This window comes from Odocoileus virginianus, chromosome 10, assembly GCF_023699985.2.
Source record: "Odocoileus virginianus isolate 20LAN1187 ecotype Illinois chromosome 10, Ovbor_1.2, whole genome shotgun sequence".
In the NCBI taxonomy this organism is placed as follows: Eukaryota; Metazoa; Chordata; class Mammalia; order Artiodactyla; family Cervidae; genus Odocoileus; species Odocoileus virginianus.
The window spans coordinates 68,146,709-68,165,602 of record NC_069683.1 but is presented as its reverse complement, the minus strand read 5'-3'; the positions used below and the strand labels follow the sequence as shown (position 1 = coordinate 68,165,602).

At 38.1% G+C, this 18,894-nt stretch overlaps 1 protein-coding gene across 2 annotated transcripts; it reads right to left on the bottom strand.

Moving 5' to 3' along the window:
• Window positions 1-628: 628 nt before the first annotated feature.
• Window positions 629-18,540, bottom strand: BIRC3 (baculoviral IAP repeat containing 3). 2 transcript variants are annotated; one of them, XM_070473681.1, is made up of 9 exons: window positions 18,437-18,540; window positions 12,285-15,525; window positions 12,077-12,176; window positions 10,392-10,470; window positions 8,410-8,458; window positions 6,607-6,849; window positions 1,718-1,972; window positions 1,420-1,461; window positions 629-1,306 (listed from the first exon to the last, which is right to left on the bottom strand). In XM_070473681.1, exons 2-9 carry the CDS (start codon window positions 13,135-13,137, stop codon window positions 1,113-1,115), a joined length of 1,815 nt encoding a protein of 604 aa, XP_070329782.1. In that variant the 5' UTR covers window positions 13,138-15,525; window positions 18,437-18,540; the 3' UTR covers window positions 629-1,112. The 2 variants fall into 2 exon arrangements, with proteins under 2 accessions (XP_070329782.1, XP_020739063.1); XM_020883404.2 differs by lacking the exon at window positions 18,437-18,540 and adding an exon at window positions 18,167-18,309.
• Between the last annotated feature and the right edge of the window lie 354 nt (window positions 18,541-18,894).

Here is an 18,894-nt window from a genome sequence, read left to right as displayed (position 1 = left end):
ATCTCCTCTCTTACTTGGTTCCTAAGCTTTCTCTCTATGGAACTCTAGCAGCCATTTAGAACTAGTTTAGATGACTGGCTTTTTTGCTTGTCTCTCCAGACTATTCTTAATTACAGAGTCACTTCTGGTTTTAAAGCCCTAAAAACTCCACAGGAAACAAAGGCTAGAGAATTATGAGTTGGACACACAGAGTACCAAACGTAAGGTAAAGGAGGAAATCTTTCTGCACTGGCAGAGCAGAACAAACTGACTTACAAGCTGTTCATTCCAAACACTGCTACCAGTGTACTTCTCAAATCCCAGAGTTAATACCAAAGTGGTGAGAATAAAACTGGGGGCCTTTCCCAATAGGCAGGACAGGCACGAGACTCCCTGAATAAATCAACAGACAAATGAATGAATAAATCTAGCGGGAGGATATTTGATTTTTACTCAGACAGCCTATAAAATCCTACAGATTAAAGCCAGCTGTGGTTGGCCGCGGTGCTCTACCAGACAAAAGCAGCAGCATCTTACAGAAAGGGACCGGGCAGGGCCCAACATCCGAAAGGCCCCGGGAGGCGTGGAAGGAGCAGGCCGCCAGTGCACTGTCTGACATCACACAATGAAGGCACCAGCAACAGCGGTAGTTTTGATTGCTTTATTAAAATGTTCCTCATAGAAGTCTTTACAAAAACATTATGTCCTAAAAGTCATTCAACAAATACCAAGACCTTCTATGTATAGGACACTGATGGAAAAAGCATGAGAATGTGCTCCTGATTCTTAATACAACTAAAAAATATGCAAAATTCGGAAAAGTCAGTTCAAAAGCTTAAATTTTACATCACTTACAATTTCAATAATGCTGAAATTTTAATTGAGAATTGTGCTTATAGTGCTATCCCTGTATTTCGTTCATAAGAACAAAAGCCCATCATTCCCTGCTATATAAAATATGCATGTTCATATTTTACATATATTTATATAAATATATTTATATAAAACAAAATCTTCTGAGTTGCACATAAATAAAAAAATATTAAAGAAACCAAAACAGTATCAAAGTTAAAATTATAATACATTTCATCCATTAATTCTAGTATAAGTTTAGACAGAGTTCTAGATCTTCTTCAAGAAAGAAATGTACGAACTGTACCCTTGATTGTACCTCTACAAATAGGGCATTTTCTTAGAGAAGGGGCACAGTCTTTGCAAACTACTAGATGACCGCAAGGAATAAACACTATGGACACTTCTTTGTCCATACACACTTTACATGTTCTTTCTTCTTGTAGTCTCCTCAATTGTTCTTCCACTGGTAAATCTAAGAAGACAGAAAAAATGTTAATAAGGGGCAATTTGCTGCTTCTCCTCCAATGAAAAGCCAAGAAAATAAAAAACAATGCTTTCTTCTGGTTTAAATTATTAATATTTTACCTGAAACATTTTCTGCAGGAATGTATTTTATGTCTTGTTGCACTAAGGGAGCAAAAGCAAAAGCATTACTATTACAAATAAGGCTAACAATATTCAGTCACAGAATTTATATTTTTAAACTAACAGTTTGGACTCTGGCCAAACACTATAAATAATTTTCATAATGTCAAGGCAATGAAAGCCTTTTTGTACAATTACTAGTTTACAAATTAAGTTATTTTCAGTAATCACAAATTATTAATATGAGCATATATTCAATTGACCTAGAATGTTTCAAAAGTAATTTTTCAGCACTCACCAAATAAACGCTTGTATAACATGGGATCAATTTCTTGTAGAGAGTTTTTGAATATGGTGGCTGCAACATTTCCTTTCACTAAAATAGTATCAATCAGTTCTCTTGCTTGTAAAGACGTTTGTGTTTTCTGTTTAATAACATCATGTTCTTGTTCACTAATCACTCTGGCAGTTAGGAGACTATCCAGAATTGGAAACACACAAGTCAAATGTTGAAAAAGTGCCATTCTATTCTTCCGGATTAATGACAGGTCATCTTTATAGAAAAGAACACAAACATAATCACATTCGAATTCTGCCCACAAACTTCCTTCCACATATACACATATAACTGAATGAAAACAACCATAATTCAGTATCAGTTAGCACTGAAGTTGATTGCTAGCTTGGCAGTACCAAAGTAGAAAATAACTCTACTTATAATAAGAACTAATGCTGAGCACTATGGTAGGCACTTCATATGTATTAACTCATTTCATCTTTACACAGCCCAGCTCAGTCAATAAAGAATCCTCTTGCAATGCAGGAGACCCCGGTTTGAGTTCTGGGTTGGGAAGATCTGCTGGAGAAGGGATAGGCTATCCACTCCAGTATTCTTGGGCTTCCCTTGTGGCTCAGCTAGTAAAGAATCCACTTGCAATGTGGGAGACCTGGATTCGATCCCTGGGTCAGGAAGATCTGCTGGAGAAGGGATAGGCTACCCACTCCAATATTCTAGCCTGGAGAATTCCATGAACTGTATAGTTCATGGGGTCACAAGGAGTTGGACAGGACTGAGTGACTTTCACTAGCATCCTTATTTAGTAGATGAGAAAACAAAGGCACAATGAGGTAAGTAAATTGCTAAAGTACATAAAACTAGCAAAAGTCAAACCAAGGCAATTTGGTGTCATAATCTCTGCTCTCAACAATTCTGCAATACTGCTAATCCTTTAACCAAATAAACCTTAAAGCCAAATGAAATTGAAGTTTCAATCCAATCTAGTCCAAGTGGGGAAAGGCAAAATAAAGAGAATTAAAATGACAGGTTTTTTCTTAAATTATCAGTTACCCATAAAACTTCTTTAAAATTCCATTTAATTATTTCCCCAAATTATACATGATATCACCATTAGCTCAATATTTTATAACAATGGGGAAATGGCACTAACATTTTGAAAAACAAATCCTACTTGTCACACCTTCCTGTGCTAAAAGATCACTGTATTCGCCTTAAAAATCTAGATTTTGTATCTACTAGTAAAATATTTTATATTTGAAACTCTGCAATTGTATTGTCTTTTTGGAATATGACTTATGAATCTAGGTTTGTTAATTAACTATCATAGTTCTACCATGATCCATTAAGCTTTACTACAAAATAAAAAGAGAAGCTGAGTTGTCTAAAGAAGGATTATTTGAGGGGAGATGATTGATAGATTTTAGAAACTCTGACTCTATCAAATAGGACATGTAAACAAAACCATTTAACAAGGAACACTGTTTAACTAGTGCCTAGTCAGATGGTCCAGGCTCAAGATATACATTTAGAAGAGGATTGAAGCTCTGAAAATAAATGAGAAAATGAACAAAACAGTGTGGTAAAATGTCAATGTCCCACACATACCTGCTGAATAAATGAACGATCAGGGCTCAGCAATTTAAAGAGCAGTAGGAACAAAGAAGTTTGAAGTAGATTACAGCAGAGGGATGGAAGAATCAGAATTTACCATACTGTTAAGTAATCTATGATTAAGAAGTAGCGATATATTAGAAAATTAAAATATAATTTTATATTGAAGTATATTCATTTTAAAATTTTTTATTTTTCTAATTATATTTTATTTAAACTAATAAGTTCTCTGAAATTCTTAAGATTTCCAAAATTAGACTGCTACTGACTGAGGGAAATAGTCTCACTTCAAAGTCATAGGCTATATTATGGCTTATAAGAAAGTAAAGACTTGAATATACCTTTGAAACATACTATTCTTTTATTCTGGAAAAAATATCCTAAGTTGCCTCTTCAATTGCACATTTGCAAAGAAATCACTCACCTACCATTCTGGGAAACTAGAAATTAATTAGTAACAGAAACATAATAATTTTCATTGTCATTCAAAAAATATTTCTTGGGCACAGACTGCAGACATTGTGTTAGGTACTGTAGCTACAGCAGTGAGCTGAGAAATTACTAGATCTTTTTGACAATGCAAGTTATCTTATACCATTGACTTGGAGTCATCTGGAAACTGTTGATTTTTTTTTGAAGAAAAATAAGTATTTTATAGCTGGATGGCTTTAGACTTCATAGGGTTTTTAAACAGTTGTGGAGATGAGTGTTCTTTTCTTTGAGCAGTTGGTCACTGACAACCAGTGTTAAGACTGTGACAACTACAGGAAGGACATGCAGCCTTATCTTCCCTTTAAAATGAAAAAGAGAACTTGGTAAGGCTGGGCAAAGATAAATTTGGACTATACTACTGCTATACTGGTGACATGTACAACTGAATAAGTAAGTCACACTTTGGTAAATAGAGGATGCTGTATCACTACGATCTGATATGTCTATCTGGGTTGGCCAGGGGTAGATTTATCCAGGAATGGAGGGGACAATCTCACAGTCAACCATCCTGAGAAGAAAGAGGTCTCAGATGGCCATGGACAAGGGCAGGGGTGCAAACCGTTCTCATTCTGGGCTTTGTGGATATTTGGGGGCCTCCTGAGAAATCTGTATGCAGGTCAAGAAGCAACAGTTAGAACTGGACATGGAACAGCAGATTGGTTCCAAATTGGGAAAGGAGTATGTCAAGGCTGAATATGTCACCCTGCTTATTTAACTTATATGCAGAGTACATCATGAGAAATGCTCGACTGGATGAAGCACAAGCTGGAATCAAGATTGCCGGGAGAATTATCAATAACCTCAGATATGCAGATGACACCACCCTTATGGTAGAAAGTGAAGAACTAAGGAGCCTCTTGATGAAAGTGAAAGAGGAGAGTGAAAAAGTTGACTTAAAGCTCAACATTCAGAAAACTAACATCATGGCATCCGGTCCCATCACTTCATGGCAAACAGATGGGGAAACAAGGAAACAGTGACAGGCTTTCTTTTGGGGGGCTCCAAAATCACTGCAGATGGTGACTGCAGCCATGAAATTAAAAGACACTTGCGCCTTGGAAGGTAAGTTATGACCAACCTAGACAGCATATTAAAAAGCAGAGACAGTACTTTGCCAACAAAGGTCCGTCTAGTCAAAGCTATGGTTTTTCCAGTAGCCGTGTATGGATGTGAGAGTTGAACTATAAAGAAAGCTGAGCACCGAAGAATTGATATTTTTGAATTGTGGTGTTGCAGAAGACTCTTCAGAGTCCCCGGGACTACAAGGAGATCCAACTAGTCCATCCTAAAGAAAATCAGTCCTGAACATTTATTGGAAGGACTGATGTTGAAGCTGAAACTCCAACACTTTGGCCACCTGATGCGAAGAACTGACTCATTTGGAAAGACCCTGATGCTGAGAAAGATTGAAGGCAGGAGGAGAAGGGGATGACAGAGGATGAGATGGTTGGATGGCATCACCGACTCAATAGAGTTGAGTTTGCACAAGCTCTGGGAATTGGTGACGGACAGGGAGGCCTGGTGTGCTATAGTCCATGGGGTCGCAAAGAGTCGGACATGACTGAGCGACTGAACTGAACTGAACTGAGCCTTGCTTGAGACTTTCCTAGTCATTTGTGTAAACTGGCCAGAGCTACAAAGAGATGAATCAGGAGCTAGGCAGAGAGATTCATGAGGATGGGGATAAGGAGCACAAAGAGAGCACACATACAGTTATAGCTGTCAATTGCCATGTGTGATATAATGTTCTTCTGTGATTCCTAAATCTCCAGTAAGAGCTTGTTAAGAGTTGTAGTCTGTTTTCGGCTGTGTTGAAAGGACTCCTGGATCTAGTCCACACTTCAGAAAGAGTGGCAAAGGAGAGATCAACATTTCTCCCTGTCCAGGCCAAAGTGATGATGGAAGCAGAGCAACCAGATGAGAATGAAGATGATGAGAGGGTTTTTTGAAGAGCAACAGAACAGAGGTAACAAGGAGAACACATGGCTAGCAGGTAAGGTCATAGGCAACTTGTCTTGAGAGAAAACAGTATCCCAGCACTAAGACACTCCAAAGGGAAACTCAGATCTTGTGTGGGCAAATAGGAAACTTAATGTTAATTTGTACATTACTTTTTAGTCAGAGGTTGAGACACACTGTTATGCTACTATTAACAGTTGTCCCTGATTACACCCCAATTTACAGCAACGAGGAGTGAGCAACTAGTCTGGGATCAAAACTGTGCCATGGCTTCCCTGGTGGGCCAGCGGTTAAGAATCCACCTTGTGGTGCCGGGGACGCTGGTCCAACCCCTGGTCTGGGAAGACGGCCCACGCCAAGGAGCAACTAAGCCTGCACACCACAACTACTACATATGCACTCTGAAGCTCGAGTGCCACAGAGTCCATGCTCCACAAGAGGGGAAGACACTGCAGCGAGAAGCCGGGCACCACAACTAGAAGCCCACGTGCAGCAAGGAAGACCCATTGCAGCCAAACATTTTTAAAAAAACAAAACTTTTTTAATGTGCCATGAATAGTTATATACATAATCAATTATTCAGAGTAAAAACAGAAATTAAGCAAAGGCAGGAAAATTTGCTTTCACTCAATATATACAATTTCAATTTACTAATAAGCAATCAAATATATTTTAATGTGAAGGAAGTTTGCAGAATTCAAAAGTAGAAGACTGAACTTAAAATCCAATTGGATTAATGAGTATATTGTCAATAACATACAAAAAAATACAAAATAATAACATATACAGCGGCATCCTTATGGAAATAGAGACTATAATATGTGTACCTGATTCTTTTTCCTCAGTTGCTCTTTCTTTCTCCTCTTCCCTTATTTCATCTTCTGCATTAAGTAAATCTAATACAAGATCACTGATGGTTTTATAATTCTCTCCAGTTATTAGGATTTTACTCTGAACTGTCTGCTTTACCAGCCTTCTACTAAAGCCCATTTCCAAAGCAGCTTTAACCACAGGTGTATTCATCATGACTGAATCTTCTGAATGGTTTTCTCCAGGTCCAAAATGAATAACTATATGAAATAAGGAATTTAACACATTATGGGAGAGTTTGTATATATTCTTAATTGCAATTTGTTACAATATCAAAAACATAAGGCCCATAAGGCAGGTACTATTTTTGTACTACCTTTTATAAATTTAAAATAATAATATACATGTTCAGTCACTAAAATAGGAATATGGAACATTGTATTCAGATACAAAATATGCATTATCTGGCATAACTACAAGTGGGAGAAAGAAATAGAATGTTGGTGCTGGTGGATCATCCCAACCAGTATTGAGATTCTTTTTTCCCCAAGTTGAATGAACAAATGAACTTTCTAAATTAAAAATGTTTTATATAATTTTGAAATAGGCCAATTGTCATCACTCATCCCTATTACTACAGTGGCCTTCTACAATACTGTTCCTATCTAATTTATTCTCAATATTGTAATCAGAATGACTTTTTAAAACCACAAATCTGAATTTCTATAAATTCCATCCACAATTCCTTTGCTTTTAAGGTAACATTCAATTGTGCCTTATAAGATCTTACACAATATGGACCCTAATCCCTTCAGCCTCATCACTTGCCACTTACTCATTTGCCTTCTAGCCCCGAAGTCACAAACTGACAGCTGCTGGGTCAAATTCTGCCTATTGTGCTGACCACTGTTAAGCCAGCCTGTCTCATTCATTTATCTGTTCACAAATCCTACTTCAACCCATACAAAAGTTTGTTCAGTTCTTCTAATGTGCCTGTTCTCCTTTGTCACTTCAGTCTTTCACGTGCTGTTCTCTCTGCCGAGAATATTCTTCTCCTCCCTTTGTCATCTGGTTAACTTTCATTCTTCAGTATGCTTCTGTTCTAAGACAAATACTTCTGGAAAGGCTTTTCCCATCTTCCAAGTCTGGGCTAAGTGTCCCATATGTGCTCTCAGAGCCCACTTTATTTTCTGCACCATTATCCTATCCGTGTATTTTCCTGTATCCCTCAGACTGGTAGCTCAAGAGAACAGGTGTTACATTTATTCTGTTCTTTATTCATTTCTCAGAACAGCAGAAGCACAACAAATATTTATTGAATTGAATTTAACACTAGATAATGGAGAAGGGCTTATTCAAATATTGGCTCTATCATCTTTTAGGTTGAGGTGATGGACAGATCACTTAACCTCTCTGAGCTTCCAAGTCCTCATTGAAAAATTGGGAATATTATTTTCTACTCTCTCCATTTCATAGAAATAATATGTATGCAATCTAATGTCATAGTGCACCTGTTCCAACACTGGTCTGAAAACTGGATGTATGCAGTTTGTTAAAACTAGAGACAGTCAAGCCCCACTTTTAGATACTGTGATTCGATTCAGTAGGGTTAAAGTGAGACTAGAAATCTATATTTTTTTGGAGTTCCTCAGGCAATTATGATATGCACTAAGGTTTAAAAAATATTATGTGTATTTGAAAATTCATTGTAAATTATAAATCATAACATAAATGTATATTATGTAATTATCAGCTTTCAATTTTAACAGTATCAAATGGTTCTAATATTTAAATGTAGCAATTATTATTAGTATACATACTTGGTGACTCTGTATTTTCATCTTCTGGATTGTCTGAAGTAGACAACAGCTACAAAAAAAGGTACATAAATTAAAATGTAAATTTTATCTTGTTCATTGCAATAAAAATTAATCAAGAGACTTACCCAATTTATTGAAAACCAACTTGTTTATTGGCAACATGGTTTTTTATGTCAAAAGCAGAATTTTATTTACATTCAACAGCAAATCTGTAGGCCATAAACTAGTAAGACTTTCTTCATGTGTGTATCTATTAACAAATAAAACTCATTTTCAATAAGGCACAAAAAGGGTTATACCTTTTCAGTGATCCACCAGACAATCATTGTTAACCTATTATCCTAAATATCTTCCATTATCTGGGTGTTTCCTTGGGATAAGCTGGATCTAATATTAGTTCCATTGACCGTGGCTAGGAAATGTTTGACTCTCAAGCTATTCTATAAGTCCTTATTTGCTTTTCTGGGAAGATTAGAAAGAGCAATACAGTTATCTTCCTCAAATCCTTTTAAGAAAAATTTATATAATATACAAATATATAGAGAGAGTACATAAATATATATAAATATATAACTCATCATCATGGTGATATAGAGTATAACTTAAATGCTACTACCTAGTCAATTTTTTCCTCAAGTAATTTAATTTATTACAACTTTACTAGAGTAATATTCAGAAACATAACTTAAATATTATTTTTCAGAAGCTTTCTAATTTTGGATCTGCTGTTATCCAAAGAGTAGCACTCTCTACTATTTATTGACTATGCCAAAGCCTTTGACTGTGTGGATCACAACAAACTGTGGAAAATTCTGAAAGAGATGAGAATACCAGACCACCTGAACTGCCTCTTGAGAAACCTGTATGCAGGTCAGGAAGCAACAGTTAGAACTGGACATGGAACAGCAGATTGGTTCCAAATTGGGAAAGGAGTATGTCAAGGCTGAATATTGTCACCCTTCTTATTTAACTTATATGCAGAGTACATCATGAGAAATGCTGGGCTGGAGGAAGCACAAGCTGGAATCAAGATTGCCAGGAGAATTATCAATAACCTCAGATATGCAGATGACACCACCCGTATGGTAGAAAGTGAAGAACTAAAGAGCCTTTTGATGAAAGTGAAAGAGGAGAGTGAAAAAGTTGGCTTAAGGCTCAACATTCAGAAAACTAAGATCATGGCATCCAGTCCCATCACTTCATGGCAAACAGATGGGGAAACAGTGACTGATTTTATTTTTTTGGGCTCCAAAATCACTGCAGATGGTGACTGCAGCCATGAAATTAAAAGATGCTTACATAATGCAAAGTTATGACCAATCTAGACAGCATATTAAAAAGCAGAGACATTACTTTGTCAACAAAGGTCCATCTAGTCAAGGTTATGGTTTTTCCAGTAGTCATGTATGGATGTGAGAGCTGGACTATAAAGAAAGCTGAGCGCCAAAGAATTGATGCTTTTGAACTGTGGTGTTGGAGAAGACTCTTGAGAGTCCCCTATATTTCAAGGAGATCCAACCAGTCCATCCTAAAGGAGATCAATCCTGGGTGTTCACTGGAAGGACTGATGTTGAAGCTGAAACCCCAATACTTTGGCCACCTGATGCGAAGAGCTGACTCATTGGAAAAGACCCTGATGTTGGGAAAGATTGAGGGCATGAGGAGAAGGGGACAACAGAGGATGAGATGGTTGGTTGGCATCACCAACTCAATGGACATGAGTTTGGGCAGGCTCCGGCAGTTGGTGATGGACAGGGAGGCCTGGTGTGCTGCGGTTCATGGGGTCACAAAGAGTCGGACACGACTGAGCGACTGAACTGAACTGAACTGAGCACTCTCTAAGATCATGCTGGGTGTTGAAAAAAAAAGGGGATTTTTAAAGTGATTCTTGTCTTTTCACTAAAATCTACTCTCTGTAATTATCAGAAAGCAATTTATCAGAAAGTCAATTTAACAAATGATTTTAAAAAACTGTCCCTTACCTGTTCAAGTAGATGAGGGTAACTGGCTTGAACTCGACTGATGAACTCTTGTCCTTTAATTTGTATTAAGTACTCACACCTAAAATGTAAACAAAATTAAATCTGGTTATTTCAATTTAAACAAATTTAAATCTGGTTATTTTAATCTGGCCATTTGTAGCCTGGTAAATATTTCAAATGAACATAAGCATAATTATAACCACTTGACTATTCATTTAGCATATAGGAAGTGGTAAGAGATAATGCAGTCAAAAGCAAAATATCAGCAAGAGGAGGGCTGTAACTGGTAATCAGCCAAGGCTGAGACAGGTAGAGGTCCTGAGGCTCTCAAGTCTACTGAGAGAAGCAAGGCTGTCTCCATTTCCGAGTTGAAAAGCTGCTCTTTTCAACTTCCAAGATTTCTAAAAATACTCTGAACACTAATAACAAGGAGACAAGGTAGAAAGTTCCCTAATAAATGATACTGTATGTATGTATGTACGTTTAAAAGCTGAAAATATACAAAGAGAAAGAATGAGGAAGATGAACATTTTCTAGTATGTCAGACATTCACAAGTTTGGAAGTTCCTAGATAATATATATCCATTATTGAATTTAAGTACAAAATGAATTCATGACTCAATCAAAGCAAAATTATCAGTTCTTTATATATTCACAAAATTACCACAATAGAAAGTTAGCAGCACTTTTTAAAAACGTCTATGTTTTTAAAAGGTATTCTTTTTAATCTTCATAATTTTTGAAATCTGAAATATTTGGGGAGTGCAAAGTTGTTACAAGGGAAGACTAGTATTAAAAACTTATATAATGTAAACATTTAGTAATCAACATTAATAAATATTAGAAGACCATTAAAAATATAATTAAAGGCTACCTGATTTCAATTTAAAAAGGAGTGAAAACAAGCATGGAATAATCACAAGACATGACAGCAAAATGCTATGCGGTGACCAAAACAGATGAAATGGATCTATAATTATCCTGCTGATTCTGTTTCATTTTGCCATCAGTCTGGTACTTCTGATCTCCTTCATCCATCTCTCTTTTTTTCTGTTTATCCAAAGCACTTATTATATTCCAACATGCTATATAATTTATTTATGAAGCTTGTATTAAATGTTTGATTTCTCCTGCTATAAGTTTAGCATATGAGACCAGGAGTTTTGATTTTGTTCAACCAACTATATTAAATATCTACAACAGTGCCTGGTAATAGGTAATTAATATTATTGAGTGTTCAAGTGAAAATATGTTCAAGATATAACACTGACTGAAAAGTTTCAAAATAGTACATATATCTAATTTATATAAATTTTATACATTTGAGATGTCTCTGGAGGGATGTTCATGAAAATGGTAACTGTGGTCATCTTTAGGTGGTGAGATTTCTCAACATTTAAATTTTTTCTCTCTGTACTTTCCTATAATATGTGACTTGGGTTTATAATGAGCGTGTTATTTTAATATATACATATATATATTAATTATACACACAAAGAAATCCTGAACTATTTATCTTAAATTTCCACCAAAACTTTTTAAGCAGTTATTTTTCAAAGTAAGCGTCCCTAAATTTATTCACAAATGTATTTTTTAACAAAGACAGACTAAAGTAACAGTTGATTAAGTTACATGCATAAAACTCATCTTACACACATGTGCATAGAAAATCTCAAAACAATTACCGTGGAAACCACTTGGCATGTTCCACCCATGGATCATCTCCAGATTCCCAACACCTCAGTCCACCATCACAGCAAAAGCATTTCACATCATCACTGTGACCTAAAATTAATTTTGGACCAAAACTTATGAATCCATATAATTTTACCGCTAAAATGTATAAGATAAACATGTTGAATATTTTTTTAATTATCAGGTTAAGCTTCTTACCCACATAATAAAAACCTGCACTTGCAAGCTGCTCAGGATGAACTGGAACACTAGAGGGCCAGCTGCAGAACGTTTTAATGCGGGCTGCATATGTCTGCATGCTCAGATTAGAAGCAGTGTACCTTGAAGTGCCTTGGAGCTGATTTCCTAAAAACGGACAGCTGGGGAAATGTCTCAGGTGTTCTGACATAGCATCATCCTTTGGTTCCCAATTGCTCAGTGTTCCACCACAGGCAAAGCAAGCCACTCTGTCTCCAGGTCCTATGTAGTAAAAGCCTGCTTTTGCCAGGTCTGTTGGTGACAGAAAAGTCAACGGCCACATCTGGAAGGTAAGTAATCTGGCTTTTTCAGTATTCATTGCACAAGGGTAGGAACTTATCCTCAAGGCAGAAAAATCTTGATTTGGTCCAGAGTTTAAAAGATTTGATGGAAAGCTTGAATAAGAGCCACTGAAGTAGCCACTGTTTTCCAAACTGGGAAGAAGTGAATGTGTGGAATTTGTTAACGAAGAAGGAAAAGTAGGCTGAGAAGAGGCTCCTGAAACGTTAACTGAATTTAGATTCTGAACAAAGCTACAGCTAGGATACAACTTTTTATGCTTTTCAATAGGATTGTCTCCTTGTTTCCAGTTATCCAGCATCAGTCCACAACAGAAGCATTTGACTTTGTCATTCACACCAGTGTAATAAAAACCAGCACGAGCAAGACTCCTTTCTGAGACAGGAACACCGGCGGGGAAAGTTGAATATGTTGACATTCGGTAGAGTTCACATGAAAAGTCATACTTCAGTTCAAACATGTTGGCACTCTTCATCAAATTTGATAAGAATACGCTATTTTCTACTATGTTCATAATGAAATGGATGGGGAGGAAAAGGGACTAGTCTTTCTCTGGGGAGGTAGTTTTGTGCATGGCTTTTGATTTTATTCATTTTAGTACTAGGCTGAACACTTAGAACAGGAAATCTTTCATTCTTTTTTCTTCTATGCATTTAGGATTACAGCATGGCAAGATTCTAAATCCTATACTGATACATTTTAAGGGACAGTTATGTACAATTTGCACCTCTGCATACTCTTGATATATACAATGTAAACATGATGCTACACAGTACCTTGTGATGAAAATTAAAACCTTCATAAAAATGTAGAATGCATTAGGTCATCAATACGCAATTTTGTGTCCGGTGTCTCCATAGGTAGGTCACCATCTCCACTAGCATGCTTCAGTGACATTCAGTCAGCCTGAAGATAAAATGTCTCACATAGTTTGTTTTGGCAGAAAGCTATGCTGCTTAAGTGTCCCATATACACAAAAATACTCAAACTATACTTATTCTGCTTTTTTTTAATTGTGAAATTTTGGAGCCAGGGAAAAGAAAGTGTAAAACCTACCTCAAAAGAAGAAAAGAATGGATTATTATATTTCACTGATTCTAAGGCACATGTTTCAATATCTCTGTTATGGAGAGGTATCTTACAATCAATGGCATATCACATTTTAATTAACAGGATTTTTATTTCTAGAAGGTACATAAAATAATGGCATGTTTTACAAATGATGATATCTTAGATTCAGTGAAATGCAGTATATCCTAAATCTTACTCAAATTAATTATTCTTCCTACAACCATTTTAATAGGGAGAACAAAACAATCCAAAATTTTCTTCCAGATGAAGAACTGAAGTAGTATCAGAATTAGCTCACAGATCTTAAGACCTGGTTTCAAGATTTATTAAATAATAATTACTTCCATATATAGGTACCTGACTGCTGAGTCATAGTGATGCCTCTAGATCTTAGCAAATTAAACATTCCATTTCAAATAAACTATCAGAGATGAGTATATTTGCTCATTTGATCTTTTAGGCTCAGCTTCATGCTGTTGAGAGCCAACATCAAATCTCCTGATAATGAATTTATTTTTAAAAACGGTCAAAAGTCAGAGTGCTGAGTCTCCAAGCTAAGATGGATAATAAACTAAAAAAAAAAAAAAAAAAAAAAAAACAGATGAATTAAAAAAATTTGGCTTTTGTCAGAAACTATTTCACAGATAGCATACCTTGAACCAGAATTTATCTTGACAAAACATAATAAATTTACTTCGTCACAATCCACTTCTTCTGAACAGCAGAGACCTCAAAATTCAGAATTTCTCAATTAAAACTAGCTACCTGTAGGCAGGTCTACATCAATAGTATCAGTAATGACCAATAAACAAGTCATCATGGTTCTTCCAGAAGTGATTTGCAAGCATGTTTCCTGGGTCTTACATATACTGAGGCTTTTTACTGCAGACTTCAATGCTTTCCTTCCAGGTGGCATCAGAAACATCTCAATACCAGTGATTATTTCCCTCAAAGGTGAATTATTCTGTTTAACTTCAATATTCCTTTCATTAGTCAATAATTTTACACATTGTTATAAAATGTATAATATTATTTGTGTTATTTTGAAATATAAAACTCTTGGTGTTATTACTGTCTTTGTGTGTTGTTACTACTATCTCTGTGTGTGTTTCTTTCTGAATTAAGTTTGTTCACTTACCAAAAGTAATCATCCAGCCATCACTCTCATTCTAATTATTCTCAGAGATAACAACCCATTTGAACAAACTAAATTTTTTACTTTCAAAATATCGATAGGCTTAGAAATGGTTAATTTCTTTACCAATCATCACGTTTACCTTTCACACTTACTCTTATTTTGTTGTACCTATCAAAAAGTTTTGGTTTTGACATTTCTTTGTCACTGCAGAAATCTTTTAACATGCCAATGGTTTTATATGAATATTTCTCTAACTTAGCAGAAGGCTGAATATTAACTCTTTGTTCTAGATAACTGTCATTCATTTTTAAATCTTTACCAAACACAGGTACAATTTTTTTTCTATTCTACACAGCAGCCAGTAGGAAACCACCTGGCCAACTTTGAAAAAAAGTACTTCAACAATATGTCTTGGCTACAATCATTTCTCTATATCCACAAGTCAAATTCAGAATCAAACCTATTATTACTGTGTAATTATACCTTTTATAACTAGATCATATTTTTTAAATTAACATTCTTTGGATACCAAAAACTCCAGTTATCTACTTTGTTTATTCATGCACAAAACTACCTCCCTCAGATCAGACTAAGTCCCTTTTAAGAGTTTTAGGCCTCCATTTTCAGATGTTTTGATTTATAGAAAAAACTGGGAAAAAATCTAGAAGTAGAACAGTTCCTCTTTCGTAAAACCTGTTTAGAAAAAAAAAAAGACAGTTTTAAAAGTCAAATAATTCATAGATGTTACACCATTATCACTTTGTAAACATTTTTTCCAAAGCAAAGCACTAGTATTTACTGAATGTCTACCATATACAAGTTGGTGTACTAGCCACTGTAGAGGCCAAAAATTCCCAGATGAAAACCAGAGGCCTCAGATTGGTGGCCAGCCAGAGGTATTATGTTTGGCTTGCACAGAATGAGACTCCAGCATTTCACTAATTTTTTAAACTTTTTACTTTGAAATTGATTTATATAGAGAGAAAACTTGTAAACATAAGAGTTTTCACATATCCTGCACTCAACTTCCTCCAAATTAGCATCTTATATAACCATAGTGTAACTACAGAAACCAGGAAATTAACATTGAAACAGTGTTATTAATTAATCTGTATGCCTCATTTGAATTCCACCAGCCTTCCAAGTAAGACTTTTCCTGGGAAAATATCACTGTATTTTTCAATGTTTTAGTTAATTACCAACACCTTTTGTAAGTAAGAGATTTCCAGACTTCCCCAGTGGTCAAGACTCCACACTTCCACTAAACGGGGCAAGGGTTCAGTCCCTGGACAGGGAATTAAGATCCTGCATGTTACATGGAAGGGCCAAAAAAAAGTAAGAGATCCCATGATATTCTAGATCCCAATGCTCTCATAAAAATATCAAAAGATCTCTCTGCATACATTCCTGGATGGCAACAGTAAGCTAGTGCTAAGCAGTGGCTGCACCCTTTTGGGAGGGTACATGCTCTCCCATTTGGCACTCTGATACAGAGATTCTTTTCCTTTATAGTTTATTACAAATAATGAGTATAGCTCCCTGTGCTATACAGGAGGTCCTTGTTGATTTTATAGAGAGTAGTGTGTATATGTCAATCCTATCTTCCTAATTTATCCCTCCCCCTTCTTCCTTTTTGGTAGCAGTAAGTTTGTTTTCTATGCCTGGGGAAAACCACTCTCAATATGAGTAACACCAATGGCTTCTTTCCCAAAACCAGTGGAATTTTTCACACCTGCCACTGGGGCCCACTTCCTCTAACAAATGTTCTAGTTCCTTGGCTTCTCTCTTGGAATTCCTCTTTCCTTTCTAGTGGTTACTTCTCAGATTGGCTCAACCCCAATCACACCTCTTCTCACTCTTCACTTCTAGTGGGCAACCTCCCTGATGCCAGGGATACTGGATATCTCTTCCTCTTGGACACTTAGCACATCCAAGTCTCTGATACTGGAGGTTAAGTGTGCCTTTTTTTTTTTCATTTATTTTTATTAGTTGGAGGCTAATTACTTTACATCATTACAGTAGTTTTTGTCATACATTGAAATGAATTAGCCATGGATTTACATGTATTCCCCATCCCGGTCCCCCCTCCCACCTCCCTCTCCACCCTTACAGTATACTAACACATATATATGGAATTTAGAAAGATGGTAACGATAACCCTATATGCAAAACAGAAAAAGAGACTCAGATGTATAGAACAGACTTGTGGACTCTGGGAGAAGGCGAGGGTGGGATGTTTCAAGAGAACAGCATTAAGTGTGCCTTTTGTCTCTAGCTCAGTCCGTAAAGAATCAGCTTGCAATGTAGGAGACCCGGGTTCCATTCCTGGGTCGGGAAGATCCCCTGGAGAAAGAAATGACAACCCACTCCAGTATTCTTGCCTGGAGAATCCCATGGACAGAAGACCCTGGCAGGTTACTGTCCATGGGGTCGAAAGAGTTGGACACAACTAAGTACCTAAATCGTCACCCCTAGTCTGCCATCTCCTTCACAGCAGAACTGTGCTGCAGCTCTGTATCAATCCTCCTAGCCCCACATCCATCCAGTCTGGCATACAATGAAGACAGAGTTTCTGTTGAGAAGTCAATGTCAGCAAACCTGACTGAGCCCCTCAAGGACCGCGGCACCCTCATCTGCATGGTATTAAGGACATCAATTTTACATTAATGACTACAAAGTCTGCTAGGTGACGGTTTAGTACAGGCTTTGGAGTCAGATATCTTCGGTTTCCAATACTCGTCAGTCTCCCCATACCAGAGGTGTGACCTTGGGCAAGTAAATTTCCCTGAACCCAGAGTTTTCTCATTGTCAGTGGAGATAAATATGGCAACTGCTTCGTAGGACTGTGAAAAACCTGAAGGACACATGTCAAGTCTTTTGAGAGAAAGTCTTTGAGTAAACTAGGTCTTAGAAACATCTAATGTTAGCAAAAAATAATGACAAAGTTAATAATACTGTTAGTTTAGCATCAGGTAAATATCTCCAGCACTTTAATAACTAGATTAAGAGCACTACAGGATTTCCAGGCCGATTACCAGGAAAACACCAAAAATCGGCTCTTTCCTGCCACCACTTGGGAACTCTCCTCCGTCTGGCACCGACTGAGGACAGTGACACCTCTTGGGCTGAGCCGCTCAGGCCAGTCGGCTCTGTGCGACCCCATGGCTGTGGCTCGCCAGGCTCCTCTGTCCAGGGGACTCTCCAGGCGAGAACTCGGGACTGGGTCGCCATGCCCTCCTGCAGTGATACCTTCCTGCCATCCAGTAAAACAACTGTCAAACACCCCCCACCCCTTCCACTGACTCACGGCAAAAGGAAAACAGGAACTGCACACCTGGCAGAAGGCGGAAGGAAAGCGAGTGTCGGCGAAGCAGGGCCAAAGCCGGCGGCTCCCAGAGCTGGAGGGCAAGTCTGGGCGGCGGCGGCGGCGGGGACAGGCCTGAGGAGACCCGCCTAAGGAGCGCGGCCGTGCCAGTCAGGGCCGCCCGGGCTCGCACTCTATTCCCGCGCCGGCTCGCGAGACCCCGGAAGAGCCGCAAACGCGGCCCCCTCCCGCGCGGCGTCCCAGGGGGTCGCGCGCACGCGCGCGCGCACGCTCACTCACCGCAGTCCTGGTCGCCGGCCTGCCGCCCCGCGCCGGTGCGCGCCAGAGGGGATGTGCCGGCCGAGACCTGGCGGGCGCCACCCGTCGCCCCCGCCGTTCGGGGCGGGCCGGAGGCTCCCACGGCCTTTTAACCGTCTTCCCCACCCCCACCCCGCCCCGCCCCTTCCCCACGCCTTCCCCGCTCCCCGCGTCCCGCACTCCTCCCAGCGGTTTTCTTGTGAGCTGGTGCTTTCCTCTGAAGTCTTAGGGGAACTCCAGCGGTAATAACCACACACACTTCCCCTTAATCAGTGGCCTGGCAGACCCACTCGGGGATTTCCATGACCCAGAAAGCGTGACTGTTTCTTAACCGGGGCGGATCGACGTGGCATTTACTGAAAGACCTTTGCTTCATTGTTCGTGGGCCAGAGGAAATCTTGATAATCTGTGAGGGGGCAAGATGATCATTGGTCAGCCTG